Below are 14,424 nucleotides of genomic sequence, written 5' to 3'. Positions count from 1 at the left end.
TGAAGGAGACCGATGGAGACGTTTTATTCCGACGCGGTAAGGTTATAATGAGAACTTCCAAGTTCTAAAAGTTCAAATAAAAATAGGATTTTACAAATTAAAAAAATACAATTTATATACACAGTGGAATTAGCTAAGGTTACGTATAAACAACCAGTGCAAACACAAAAAGGAAGCTGCTGCTGTCCCAACGGCCAAGGCCCGCAGGAGGCGTGCAATCCGCACACGAACGTCACGGGCCGTCCGCTCCCGGCCTTTCCCGACACCCAGGGTGGTGTTGGTGTGCAACCTCACATCGGACATGCCATGTGGTCGGCCGGGTCAGGCCATGTCCATTCCAGCCGGAGCCACTCGTTAAGCAAGGTCATGAGCAAATCACCTCTCAGGTGCAAGTCCTCCAGCCGTGGGGACTCTACCCCCATCTCCCCTGACCACAGCCGGGGACCACAAACCACCACACTGAGACCAAACAGCCACCGCTAGCCAAGCCCGAGCCCTGTGCCGTCCTCTATGGAGGGACCAGATCCCCGGAGGCACGGGGCTGCTGGCACCAGGAGAGGACTGGAGATGCAGGTTTTCAGCAGACTTCCGAGGAGCGGGCTTCCAGGATTCTGCTGCGAGTGGGCCTGGCTGTCTTTGGGCACCAGGAGAGGACAGCCGTCACAGGGGACAGAAAGCGCCTTTCAAGAGGGGCCCAGGCCTTCCTGGCAGCCGTCCAGCCAGCTCCGGGGGGAAGGCATTGCGTTCTGTCGTCTACCTCTGGGCCACACCGAAGGGAACAAATGCCTGGTGACTTAAAAGCAATGCGATGTGCACGAGGGGCCATTTCCTAGTGACCCAGCGAGGACAAGAGGCCTGGGGACCCCCTGCAGAACCCGGCCTGGCCCATCTCAGGGAGGGCTGGGAAGAGGGTCAAGTTCCCGTGAGGGGGTCACACCATGCTCCTGGTCCCCTTCTTCACGAAAGGAGGAAAGAAGGCGGTCACGCTCTGAACACTCTTTAAAGCGAAGTGGCGGCTGGCTCACACCACGATGAGAAGGGCTGGCCTCTTTGGTCCTTGTGATTTCCCGAACGATGCAGTGGGGGTTTCATCACGTTTCACAAATCAAGTGCCTCCAGGAAGCTGACACACTCAGACCTCGAAGTACTTTTGGTCGAAGAGATAAGATGGGGCGGAGAGCAACCGTCTGCTGGAAAAGGCCCCAAGCGGCCCCTCACTAAGTGGGACTGTTCACCTGAGTGTGTTGAGCCAAGACCTGGGCGGGCAGAGCAAAGGCTGACACCCACCCCTGGAAAGGGTCTTCCCATCAAAGTCAACTCGAGGCGGAGGGCGAGAAGTGCTGCCAGGGCCAGGCCCGGACACCCTCAGGCAACTCCCAGGTTAAAACACGAGGGAACGAAAAGCCAATGAACGCCACCTCGGGTGCAAGGCCCACCTGCCCGGGGTTTCCTGAAGGCCCAGGATGCTGATGATCGTGTAGAGAGCGGAGGCCAGTGAGAGCAAATGCCGCCGCCAAAGGCCCACTCGGGGCCTGTGTAGAGGACCAGCGCCTGGAGAAGCTGAGTCACTGGCACAGAGGGAGGCTTCCTGGGTTCGATGCTATAGCCTCGGGGCATGTCCCAGCAGGAAGCATCCTGAGTTTCATCGCTGAGCCCCTCAGCCGATTGGGGGGTGGCAGTGGGAGGTGACAGGGGTCTGTGGGGTGCGGACACCCGCGTCCTCGAACACGCATTTACTTCGTCGCCACACTCAGGCCTTTCAAGCCGCATCTCGTACCTTGTGGTGGTCGCTGGCTCAGACTCATTCTTTCCCATTTGGAAGTAACCATACCGTTCTCCAGAGCCGAGCGGTTTATCTAGGGACCCCGCTCTTAGTTAAATTGGGGGGGCCTGCTCTTAAATTGGGGGGGCCTGCTCTTAGTTAACTTGGGGGGGGCATCAAGATCCTCGGGGCTTTACCAGGAAGATGCAGGCAAACGTGGGGAAAGTTTAGTGATTCGGTGGAGGTGAAAAGGAGCAGGAACGAATGGGGTAAAAATGCGTCACCAGGGGACCGTGGGTCACTTGGGAAATGAAGAGAAAGCTGAAATGTTAAAACCAGGGCAGATGGAAAGCTGGCCCCATGGTCAGATCCACTGCTCAGGGATTATTAGTGGGGTTAATGCTTTGTGCTTCCTGGGGGTGGTGGTTCTAAGGAGACTGAAACCACAGGGGCCAGAGCTGAGCTCCCCCCGGAAGCAGCGCATCCCCCCAGTGAACCTGCAGATTGAGGGGCCGCGGAGGAGGGCCTCCCTGAACATGGGCCATCTTCTCAGTGCCCAGCTCCCCAGCCAGTAATTCACTTTATTTTGCAACTGGCGCTTCCCTGGGGTCTGCTGAGGCCACATCCCTCCCTCATGGTTTACGGCAGAACTGGGTCCCCCAGGAAAGCAGCGAAGGGGCAGGAACCCTGCTCTGGGTGTCACTCTCCAGCGGTGAGGCCTGATCACTCTCGCGGGTCCTAGCATTCGTGGAGCAGGGGCTGGGGCCTGTGCCAACCTGGATGGAAGGAGCTCGGGGAGCAGGGAACAGGAAGATACTTGCTGAGAAAGTCAGACAAGTCCAAACTCTGACGGGTCAAACCAGCCCCAGGATCTAGACCAGCAAGCGTTCGATGACTGCAGGCTTTCCGAGCGAGGGGTGACGGGCTCTGCTGTGCCCTGAGGCAGCCCCGCCAACCGAGGCGGAGCAGAGCTGCCTCCCTGGAGCTCCAGGAGGGCGCTGGCCTGTGGATGAGGCGAGCCTCAGATGGTCTGGTAGTGCTGCCGCAGCCGGGCCTGCAGGAATTCGTACGTCAGGTTGTGTCGGGTGATGATCCCAACGATCTAGAATGAGGAGAAAAAGACCCAAGTCACCTGCTGAGTCAAACGCAGTGGGGCAAGACCCGAGCGGATGGAGCTGGCCCAGTCTGTCAGGAGGAGTGGAGGTCAGACAGGGTCCTGGATGGTGCAGCGCAGACACGACACCATGACCCCCACGTCAAAGGTCACCTGATCTCTATGAACAGGATACACAGATAACTAGGGCTCCTAAAGGGGAGGCCGATGGGCTGTAGTCTGGCCAGTGACAATCTGAATGTGTGCACCTGTGTAGACAGGGCACACGCCCCCCAGCTTTTTCAGTCCCCATCTCCCCCGCTCCCCGGTATTTGGCTTGAGAGTCTCTCATTTAACGTTACAGAGCCCATAACAGCTGGGGAACTGACACCTCACCCCATCCCCCCAGGTGCTGCCAGGTCTTGGGTGAAGAGACGGGGCCCTAAACTTTTCTAGTCCACAGTGCCACTGGCGACATCTGCTGGCCACGCTGGAGATTGCATATAAGAAACGGAAGGCAAAGGGGGGGAAAGGAAAGGTGTGTGAAGTTATCCCAGGCTCCACGCGCCCACTCCCTCCTCACTCCTCACTCCTGGTGGGAGTTTCAGAGGAGGTTTTAGTCTAGAGACCTCCCTGCTGGATTCTGTGGTTGGAGGGTCCTTTCCTGAAGGTGGTGGTGGTGGTGGGGGTGGGGGTGGGGGGGACGAGGCCAGGCTGCTACAGGCCGTGGGTGCTCCCTTCCCCCCGGAACTCTCACCTCTCCCACGGCATTCACCACCGGCAAGTGCCGCAGCCCCATTGTCCTGAACAGGTTGAAAACTTGGGAGACGCTGCTGTTCGGTGACACGGTGAAGGGTGACGGGTTCATGTATGGGGTGACATCCTGCGGAGGAAAGACAACTAGCTTCCTGCGGCCGGCTCTGCCCTAACCAGGATGGGACGCAACCAGCACCGACCAGAGAGGTCCTTTCCCGGCCCGTCCTGGGGGACAGCCCCTCACCACTATCATCCGCGGGTTCAGCAGCGTCAGGTCCAGGTCGTGGATGTCAGGGTACCGTGGGTAATCCTCGGCCATCTCCGCGTAGGAAAGGCGCGGCTGGCTGGCGCTCTGCAAACCCAACCAGACACTGTCCTTGCAGCGAGTGCAGCAACAGGCAGGGTCACGTGTAGAGCCCCCCCCTCATCCGGTCTGTACCCGCCCAGCCATGGTCCCCCAGAGTGAGGGGGGGCGGGGCCGTGGCCGGAACACGTGCTCTGGAGTGAGACACAGTGATCCAGAGCCAGTTCCCAGCCTGCTCCCCGCTGTGTCCCCCAGGCAAGCCTCCTAATCCCCCCAAAGCTCCCTTTCCTGCACCTGTAAAGTGGACATGGGCCAGTGAAGTTTAAAGGAGAAAAGTGCTAACTCATAGTAGCTGTGTGGGTTGACTGGTGTGCCCCCCAAAGAGATGACCAAGTCCAACCCCGGTGCCTGTGAATGTGGCCTTATTGGAAACCAGGTCTCCGCAGATGTGATCAAGGTCAGACGAGGTCATATTGGATGGGGGAGGGCCTTAGATCCCATGGCTGCTGTCCTTATACAAAGAGGAGACACAGGGAGAAGACCATGTGATGAGGAGGGGGCGGTGATCGGTCTGCAGTCAGGAATGTCAAGGACCGCTGGCACCGCCACAGACCAGGAGGGTGAGAGAGGATCTCCCCTGGAGCCGCTAGAGAGAGTGTGGCCCCGCCGACACCTGGACTCTGTGCTCTGGCCTTGAGAGCTATGAAAAGCAAACTAGCCGAAACCGGTTTGGCTCAGTGGATAGAGCGTCGGCCTGCAGACTGAAAGGTCCCGGGTTCGATTCCGGTCAAGGGCATGTACCTGGGTTTCGGGCACATCCCCAGTAGGAGATGTGCAGGAGGCAGCTGATCGATGTTTCTCTCTCATCGATGTCTCTAACTCTCTCTCTCCCTTCCTCTCTGTAAAAAATCAATAAAATGTATAAAAAAAAAAAAAAGAAAAAGAAAAGCAAACTTGTTTGAAGCCATCTGTTAGTGGCAACCGGACGCAGCAGCCACAGCAAACTCAGACAACAGCTGTTACTTTCCTCCATCCCCAGTCTCACTGCTGCTGTCACTGGGCACCTGGGCCACCACAAGTGACCACACGTACTGGTCACTGCTCTGTCCCCGTCTTCCTCCCCTAACTCCACTCTGACACAGCTTTCTCCGTGCACCACTGCCTCCCAGTGCTGCACCGGCCGGCTCTGGCTGGTTCCTCCCTGCAGGCGAGGCCTCTGTCATCTGGCTTCATGCCTCTACTTCCTTGACCCCTGTGCCCCACTCCCAGCCAGGCGGGTCCTCCCCACAGACCACACACTCAGGGCCCAGGCTCTGCACCACGGCCCTCCCTGCCCTGCCCTGTTAGCTGCTCTTCTGCAGGCCACCTGGGCCACGAGGGACCCGAGGCTGACCCCTACGGACAAGGCCCGAACCAGGAGAGCCAGTTTGGAAACCAGGTCTCTAAGCAACATTTTCAGGCTCCTTTCTCAGGATGAGTGTGTGAGTGAGCGGGTCTCAGTGAGCGGGACCGCTCTGAACAACACCCCCACCCACCCGCTTCTCTCTACAAAAACCAAACAAAAGAGAGAAAGAAACTGCAGGGGAACTCACGGGAAGAATGGGACTTCCTCTGGTAACACATGTAAGAAGTTCATGCACACCAGAAACTAAAATGTAGAGACTATGAAAAGCCTGCAGGCTGGCAGGACACCTGACACAGGTGCAGAGACTGCGTGGAGAATGGGGGGACTCACCCCCCCACCTGGTGACCCGGGAGGACACCGACTGCAGCAGAGGGAAGCGGGGCAGCATGCGCCCCCTAAGCAGCTGCTGGCACATGACTCCGTCTCCCCTTCTCCTGAGGTGGAAGTGTGCTCCTACCCGCCTGCCTCCGGAATGCGGTGCAGGCAAGAGGCACTTACCGACTGGCTTTCGGAATAGCAAACTCCTCGGACGAGCAGGGTGACAAGTTGCGACCGCAGGATCAGGCCGTGGAAGGTCAGAGGGCGGAAGCGTTCCTCCATGGTCCAGTCTTCACTTGGGGACTGGTCAGGGTATAGGTTGGGGTAGGGAGTGTATCTGTTATATAAAAACCAGACGCTGCCTAGTATACCCTCAGCAGGACCGCGTTTCACCCACGTCCCAACCCACTCCCCAAATTCCCAAAAAACTCGGGAGCAGAGGGCCAGCCCTTCCTGAACCCCTGTAGGTGCTGGTGCCTGCGCGGTGGGAGGACCGTGCGCTCACCTTCGCTCGAGCATCTGCTGCAGGAGGTCCTCCTTCTCGGCCGGCTCCTCTGAGGTCACGTGCTCGTCACACATGTTCCGAAGCTCACTCGACGGGTAGGACTTCATGGACTGGCTGCGCCTGCGCTGCTCGCCGGCTCGGGTGAGGATGCTGGATTTCTGAGGGTGGGGAGGGGTGACGATGGCAGGGTATCCACCAGGGAGGCCCTGGACTGCTGCATGTGCAGGCACACCAACACATCACCTACTTAGCGTAAGGATTTGGGGGGCAGTGGGGATCAAAAGCACATGCCGACAGGAACTGCAGGAAATGCTGGCAGTGGCTCAGGGGCCGGTTCACAGGAGCCTCTGGGCTCCGCAGGGCTTGCTGCAGACCCTGTGGTTTCTGCCGGCCCAGCGTCCTTGCTCCTTGGATTTGGAAAAGCACCTCAATTGTCCAGTGGGGAACAAACCCTCTCCCAGCAAGCCCAGCGGTGGGCACACGACCCAGGTGAGGCAACGGGACTCTCCCTCTGCCTGGATATCAAACCGGGAGCAGCCCAAGGACAGAGAACAGCAGCTCTGAGGCCCGTTCTCCCAGAGGGTCCCCTCGCTGCCTGCATGCCCGAGCACTCCGCTCTGGCTCCTTCACTTCCTGTCGGTCCTGCTGCTTCCAACAACTGATTTCTTTTCCTCTCTTAAGTAGGGCAAAGTCCATTTCTGTGGTTGGCAACTCTAGAACCCTCACCGATCCAACTTGCAGGAATCCTGAAGACTGCTGATTAAAAACAAATCTGTCCCACCCAGCTGGTGTGGCTCAGCAGTGAGCACTGACCTATGAACCAGGAGGTCACAGTTCGATTCCTGGGTTGCAGGCTCCCATCTCCATTGTGGGGCGTGCAGGAGACAGCTGATCAATGATTCTCCCTCATCATTGATGTGTCTATCCCTCTCCCCCTTCTTCTCTGAAATCAATAAAAATACACTTAAAAACAGAACAAAACAAACCTGTGCCCGTGCTTACTGGGAGAATGGACACGCCCTGATGGCCTAACGGAGTCCACGCTCGCTGTTGAGTCTACACTCACTGTCGCACATAATGGGGTGCTGATTTCTCCTAAGAGCCACCCACCTGTGGGGCGTGACGAGCACCAGTCAGTGTGAGCACCATGGAACCATTGCCACCCACCCCTCCTCTCGGCTGTTTTCTCACCTTGAACTTGATGTTGTTACTGATGAGCTGGTTGCCCTTCATGAACTCCTTCTCGTTGCCCCGGTTCTCGGTGACCACCGGGAAGGCGTGGTGGACAGTGGTGCGTAGGATGCTGACCAGAGACTGGATGCGGGTATGCGGGTAGACGTAGGTCAGGTTGGGCTCCATGATGTCACTGGCTCTCAGTCTGCGGAGGGAGGGAAGCCATCAGCCCCACGCCTGAGCCCACGGCACCCGGGAGAAGTGCGATGGGCTGCACTGGCTCTCCTGCGGCACATGCCCTTCCCCAGGCCTGAAACGTCCTTCCCCGCTGTGTGTGGGCCTGGACTCATCCCTCGGCTCAACATGAAAAGTCCCCTTACCACAAACCCCTCTGCTTGCCCAGGGGACTGACCGGTCACCCCCTCCTCAGCACCCCATGGCACATTCCTCGTATCGCACTGAGTTGGTAATTACACTATTGGAATTAAAAAAAAAAAAGTCTGGTGTCCCTTTAGACCCAGATGGCAGCTGCAGCCACAGGGCAAGTCCCTGCCTGTCTTGTCTACATGCTGTCGACGCTGCCTCTGCATCACCAGGGCAGAGACCATGTGCCTGCAGAGCTGACAACACTGACTCTGCCCTTTACAGAGGCTTGAGGACCCTACGCTAGACCACAGGGACTTGTGTGGTACCAGACGTAGGAGGCCCAAACCATTTGTGGGCTGATGGATAATTTGGTGATTATAATACGAGATTTCGTTAGGCACACGCGAGGCAGGCTAGTTCTCAAACAGGGCTAGCAGACCCTTAGCTTCATCCTCACCTGAGGATATTTTTCCCATTGATTTTTAGAGTGAAAGGGAAGGAGGAGGAGGGGAGATAGAGAGAGAGAAACATTGATGTGAGGGAGACACATCGACTGGTTGCCTCCTGCACACGTCCTGACTGGGGTGGGGAGCAAACCTGCAACCGAGGTTCGACTAGGAATTGAACCCGCAACCCTTCGGTCCTCGGGCACCCTAACCACTGAGAAAAGCCAGCCAGGGCTAGCATGCCTGTAGTTTAGACATTCAATCCTAACACAGACTTTATGCACAGCCCTCACTTCCTACTGAACCAGAACACAGGACCGAAACAAAGCCATGCATCGGCCCTGCCCTCCATGCCCTGTCCCAGCTCCCAGCTCCCAGCCCCCAGCCACAGGAACTGCTCAATGTTCCCAAACATACTTGCTCTTTTAATGACCCCGTTTCACTTCATTCTCACCCAAGAATCTAAGTAGCCATTTCCTACCCTGATAGAAACATTCCTTGGGTCCTAGGATGTGACGAGACCTCATGGCCTCACCTGTCCATTTCCGCCTCTGTCTCCCACTCCAGAAGCGGCACTCCTCGCAGGCCCACGTGGATGTCGTAAATGCCCTTATTGAAAAAGTCCCCTGTCCACTTGGCCACCTGAAACACAAAGTAAAGACTTGAAAAGAGGCTGCTGTGGGGCGAACTTGGCCCTGAACCCGAAAGTGGACTAGAAGGGGAGTGCTCACCATCAGAGTGATCATAATGGGAAGCCCGTAAGTGATCTCATTGGTGGATTCGATCAGGATGACCGTGAGACTGATGGTCATACGGACGACCCCGCCCAGGAAAGCCGCGGCACCAATCAGGGCAAAGGTCCCCGAATAGACATGGCCCAAGCCAATGTAGCTGGTGAAGAGAGAAAACAAGAATGTGGCTTGGAATCATGCTGGGTGGAGGGGCAGGGCTACGGTTCGAGCACTTGCACATGTACACACGTGCACATTCATGCACACACGTACACACACTGTACCTTTTGAGGACATTGGCAACTAAACGTCCAAAAGCAGCTCCACACAGCAGAGAAGGCACAAAGAGGCCACTTGGAACAGAAATGCCGTAAGTCCAACACGCAAGCAAGAAATAAAGGATGAAGAACAAAGCCAAAGTGATGGGGCTGAAGGTACCTGCAAGGCAAGGACAGACTGAGCCCCACTGCCTGATGCCCGCCACGGCCCACCTTGGTCCCCACAGGTCCTTCTATCACCAACCAGGTCACCTCCAACACTGGAGGCAGAAAGGCTAATCTTGTCTGGGTTGGAATTACAAAGGGAAAGTCCTGTTTTTTGCTCAGAATTAAGGATAAGCCTGGCTGTATCTGAGGGCCAACAGAGGAGCACAGGCATGGGTAGGTGCACTGGGGCTCACCATCCTGGTGGAAGAGCTGAAGGATGGCGGACTCCTGGGGATTGAAGAAGAGGGTGGCCATGTCATTGTAGGTCTCATTGGGACAAAAAAAGGTCTTGATACTTGAATTCACATCTTCTGATGTGACCTAAGAAACAGAAATCAGTACAAGGTCAGCACCTGACCAGGGCACTTGAATCTTCGAGTGGGAGGTCCCCACCTAGGTTAAAAGAGTCTGGCATTCTTTCTTTTCCTGTAAATTAAACTGGTAGCAAAAACAGATTTAGACCCAAGAGCGGCCAACTGATACTGTGTTCCTTGCATTTTGAGAATGAATGAACCAAGATGCGGGCCCTCGCTCATCCACTCATAATGACACTGTAACTACAATGATGATTCACCAGGGAATCCGCCGTCTCTTCTCCCAGTGCTCATTTTGTGTGTGACACTCCTGGAAGCCTGGCTGGAAACCGCATGGACTAGGGGAAGATGAGGCAGGTGACAGACCAGTGGTTGGGAGCTGACAGCTTTTCAGAGGAGCTTCCAGGGTACGGCCTGACCTAATGCCCCAACTTTGGTTCCAAATGGAAAAAGCCTCCGCCCTGAATTTGCTGCAGAAGCTAAACCACTTTCACACGGTGCAGACACCGTGCTCCTGGCTGCCGCCCGCAGGCTCCACCTGGCTGAACAAAACCCCGACTGGGAAGAGATTACTTCTCCACATTTCAGACCTCCCACTCTCTCCATCATTTTGTGTAGGAAGATGAAATTCTGGTACTGCCTTGATCATTAGAGGGTAAGGGAATTTGGATTATGAAAGATCTTGTTTTCTTGTTATAAAGCTCAGTAAGGATATGGACTTTTCCTGGACCCCATTCTACGGATAACACTGTAGAGATGCCCTTATGTGAACACTGTAACAATACTAGGTGGACCGGGTGGTGGGTTTGGATAAACCCACCAGGTGAACCTGGCTGGCCAACACAGTTAGACGAAGGCTGCCTAGGAAATAGGACAGTGCCCCCTAGTGGTGGAACATGACAGGAAGAGCTGGCAAAGGAGAAACGTGTTTAGAACAGTAACCCGTGTTTAGAACAGTAACCCGTGAGCGAGCTGAGAGGACACACAGGCAGTGGTTCCCAAACTATGTCTGGAGGAACACCAGTCCTGAAGGCTCTCTGGAAAGTCCTGCAGTCAATGCACTGAGAGGCTCCAGAGCACCTGTTGGAAATCAGTTTCCACTAAAAGCAGAGCGCAGGGTCCATAACCAGAGAGACGGACACTCTAGCAACCTTAGCAAAGATATTTCATTTTGTGATGCTTCAGCTTTCTCATCTATAAATTGGGAATAATTCCCACCTCATGCTATATTTTACTAGCTGAGTGATCTTGGTCAAGACCTCACTTTGCCTCCATTTTCCCATCTGGAAAATGGGAATAATAACACCAGCCAACCTGGTAGTGGTAAGGATTATATGATCATGTATGGAAAGAGCTTGGTGGAATATCTGGCACAATAAACATTCCAAATATTCATAACTCTCCCTGGAATTTTAAGGGCCCTAGAAAGTCTGGCATTAAAGAAACTTATTTAATTCTGGTTAACCCATTTGACCACAGAATCCTTTTCCATTTGTTTCTAAATAATATAAATCAATGTTCCTTGGAACACATTTTAGAAATGTGGTCTGGTAACTGGTAATGGGTCAGCCACATTTTTCCGTAAAGAACCAGACAGTAAATATTTCAGCCTTTGCAGGCCATGGCCCATCTTCTCCATCTTTCCCAGCTCTTTAAAAATGTAAAAACCATTCTTAGCTTGGGGGTTCCACAGAAACAAGCGGGTGCGCAGGGCAGATCTGGCCTGTGAGCTATAGTTTGCCCATCTCTGATCTGATATGGTCTAGCTGCACCTGGACCGACCCTGGGGACACTAAAGCAGCAGCAAGACAAAGGCTCCAAAGGGGCTCTGAGGCACCGAGTGCCCGTCCAGGGACTGTAAGATGACAGGTACCTAGCACTCCCCTGGCTCCCCCTGCAGTCCAGACCACACAGCTGACCGACCACAGTCCAGCTCTCAGACCCACATCCAGGTTAGATCCAAAAACGCAGGGTAGAGTAAGCTCCAATCCTACCTCACGGACCTGCTCTTTCAGGGGAAGGTTCTGAAAAATACCATCCTCCTAAGAAGGGAAAAGGAGAAATGCGACAGGACGTATGCCAGTAAGTGCCTCGGAGCTGTGAGGAAGCAGGACTGCTGTGCTCCTGGGCAGGCGCTCCTTTCTCCCAGCCTAGAGCGAGCGACTCTCAGAAGGGGGCGCAGGGGAGGCTGGTAGCACATTCAGGTGTGGAGAGCGAGAAGGGAAACTGGGGCCGGAGAAGAAGCAGATGGTCCACTTCCCGAGCTTCTGTTTCCGATTAGTGTTGTTCAACAGAGAGAGAGACAGACAGACAGAGACAGACAGGAGTTCCCCTCTATGATAACCAGGATCATCCACAAACACGAAAAAGACGGAGGTGCACATCCTCTCTCCTGTGAAAAGGCGACTGCACATTCCTCTCTCAGCAATCTGATCAGGTGGGAACCATGAACCCAACACATTCCTGAGCTCTAAGAGGCACGCCACCCATTTCTGGACCCTTGTTGCGGATGCAGGACACAGGGAGCAGGTGCACTGGGGTTACCTGGAGCAGGAGCGAGTCATTCCCAATTTGACTTGAAGACATCTGTCGGCATTCTCCTAACACCATCGAGGCCACAAACACCACCACGGTGGTTACCAGAGACACCAGGAGGCTCTCTAAGACTCTAGGAAGCAAAGGACAGCTGTTACAGGTAGTAAGACAACCCCTTCTAGGGAACTCAAATACACAACCCCGCCTACCCCTAACCCCTTTCTCCCCAAGAGCATGTGTAGGAGCCCCCGCCAGTCAGCACGTGCAGAATCTGTCAGCGACTTGCTGCGTTCAGCAATTCCCATGTAAAAAGTGGGCGGCCAGGGACAAGGCTGCTGCGTCCACACCATCTCTCTCCAGGGAACAAAATGCCTTTCATTTTAGGTCCCAGGGGTGAGAATCGCACTGACTTTCTGACTGTCATGCGTCCGAGTGGAAGTCAGGTGGGGCGGGAGGCAACCAGCCACTCGGTTATAAATGAAGCTCAGACTCAGCCTTTAGGCCTGACAAATACAGTGGACACGACCCCTTCTACATTCTGCCTCAGATGTGAAGTCAGAGCTGGTGTGGAAAGCAGGGTCTGTTCACACCATCGCCTCCCTCGGGGAGACGGCCCATCCACACGGAGCTCGGGGAGCCCCGCAGGCTGGGGGAGGCGGCTGCGCAGGTACCTGACGAGCTTAGGCTTCGGGTGCACGTTTCGCATCCGGTACTTTGCAAGCCTCTTGTTCAGACAGTTGAATGTGGCTCCCAGGAGGCCCCCAATGACCCCCATCAGGACGAAGAAACCCAAATCCACAGCTGTCCAGAGGTGACATTTTTTATCAGAGTCAGAGCACTGAGAGAAGGGGCAGGAAAGGGAGAGAAAAACCATGGTGCCCATGAGAACAGGAAGGGGTGGAGGCGGAGCAGACAGACACAGGAGGGGAGGCTGCCTTCTCTCTTCAAGAGCCAGCGCAGTGCAGGGCCTGCCCACACCGGGCAGAGGCACCCACAGGAGGCTACAGGGGCAGAGAGCCCCACCAGAAGCTGCCCCTGATTGCTTCTATCTGGTACATCACTTAGAGCAGTGGTTCTCAACCTTCTGGCCCTTTAAATATACTTCCTCATGTTGTGACCCAACCATAAAATTATTTTCGTTGCTACTTCATAACTGTAATGTTGCTACTGTTATGAATCGTAATGTAAATATCTGATATGCAGGCTGGTCTTAGGCGACCCCTGTGAAAGGGTCGTTCGACCGCCAAAGGGGTCGCGACCCACAGGTTGAGAACCGCTGACTTAGAGCAATTGTCACCAGTCAAGCAAGAAATTCTGGGGGCCCTAGCTGGTTTGGCTCAGTGGATAGAGTGTCGGCCTGCGGGCTGAAGGGTCCCAGGTTCGATTCCAGTCAAGGACACATGCCCGGGTTGCAGGCTCAATCCCCAATAGGGGGCATACAGGAGGCAGCCAATCAATGATTTCCTCTTATCATTGATCCCTCTCTCCCTCTCCCTTCCTCTCTGAAATCAATAAAATATATATATATTTTTCAATAAAATATATATATATATATTTTATTGTAATATATATATATAAATTTTGTAATTGCATCTTATTTTTTAAAAAAAAGAAAGAAATTCTGGGGGAAAAGGACAAAGCATACCTTGAACTCGCCAAAGTTCAGCAATCCAGGGAGCTGGAAGGAGCCCCAACTTCCAAACTGAATCCCAGAACGAAAGAAGTTGAGGGTGAAGGTGGCAGACATGGAGCAGAAGAGCTAGGGACAGGTGACAAAAACAAGAACATTCAATAGCAACAAGTCCTACTTCCTCCCTGACCCTCCTCATAACACCTGCTGCTCTACACAGAAACCTGCCGACTCCAGGCCCGGTACAGGTGTCCGGTAACCACGGCAAGAAAGGCACCCCATGTGGACAACTGGACCACAGGCCACAGAAGCTTTCATTTCAACAGCCTGTTGTGAGATCTATTTACTTAGAGCCAGATACACACTGAATCCTGTGCCAAGAGAAAGAGTGAACATGAGAGGAAGAACGCGCTACTCTAACGTAGGAGTCAGGGTTCAAGTCTGGGCTCTGCCGCCGCCTGATGACCAGTCCCATGCCTTCACGCCAGGTGGCTCATCAACAAGAGATGGTACTGGCAGTTTGATGCGGGGGATGGGAGCGTGTGCATACGGAAAGCACGGGAAAGCCCACAGTCTGGCAGTTACGGGCGTCTAAAGCAAA

At 54.7% G+C, this 14,424-nt stretch overlaps 1 protein-coding gene across 2 annotated transcripts in view; it reads right to left on the bottom strand.

Moving 5' to 3' along the window:
* Positions 1–14,424, bottom strand: part of CLCN6 (chloride voltage-gated channel 6) — a 33,306-nt gene continuing 18,882 nt past the window's right edge. The window contains exons 11-23 of one of the 2 annotated variants that reach the window (XM_006103727.3): positions 13,839–13,952; positions 12,865–13,031; positions 12,203–12,326; positions 9,539–9,665; positions 9,144–9,297; positions 8,860–9,019; positions 8,664–8,770; positions 7,335–7,521; positions 6,144–6,301; positions 5,819–5,975; positions 3,856–3,963; positions 3,613–3,738; positions 1–2,864 (exon numbers count right to left, since the gene is read on the bottom strand). In XM_006103727.3, coding sequence (XP_006103789.1) covers positions 2,784–2,864; positions 3,613–3,738; positions 3,856–3,963; positions 5,819–5,975; positions 6,144–6,301; positions 7,335–7,521; positions 8,664–8,770; positions 8,860–9,019; positions 9,144–9,297; positions 9,539–9,665; positions 12,203–12,326; positions 12,865–13,031; positions 13,839–13,952 — 1,770 coding nt within the window. In that variant the 3' untranslated portion in view covers positions 1–2,783. Of the gene's footprint in view, positions 2,865–3,612; positions 3,739–3,855; positions 3,964–5,818; positions 5,976–6,143; positions 6,302–7,334; positions 7,522–8,663; positions 8,771–8,859; positions 9,020–9,143; positions 9,298–9,538; positions 9,666–12,202; positions 12,327–12,864; positions 13,032–13,838; positions 13,953–14,424 lie in introns of those variants that run through there. The other variant, XR_001345585.2, reaches the window with a different exon arrangement.

Source organism: Myotis lucifugus, unplaced genomic scaffold, assembly GCF_000147115.1.
Source record: "Myotis lucifugus unplaced genomic scaffold, Myoluc2.0 scaffold_501, whole genome shotgun sequence".
Taxonomy (NCBI): Eukaryota; Metazoa; Chordata; class Mammalia; order Chiroptera; family Vespertilionidae; genus Myotis; species Myotis lucifugus.
Note: the sequence above shows the minus strand (reverse complement) of the source record. Positions and strands in the feature narration are given on the sequence as shown.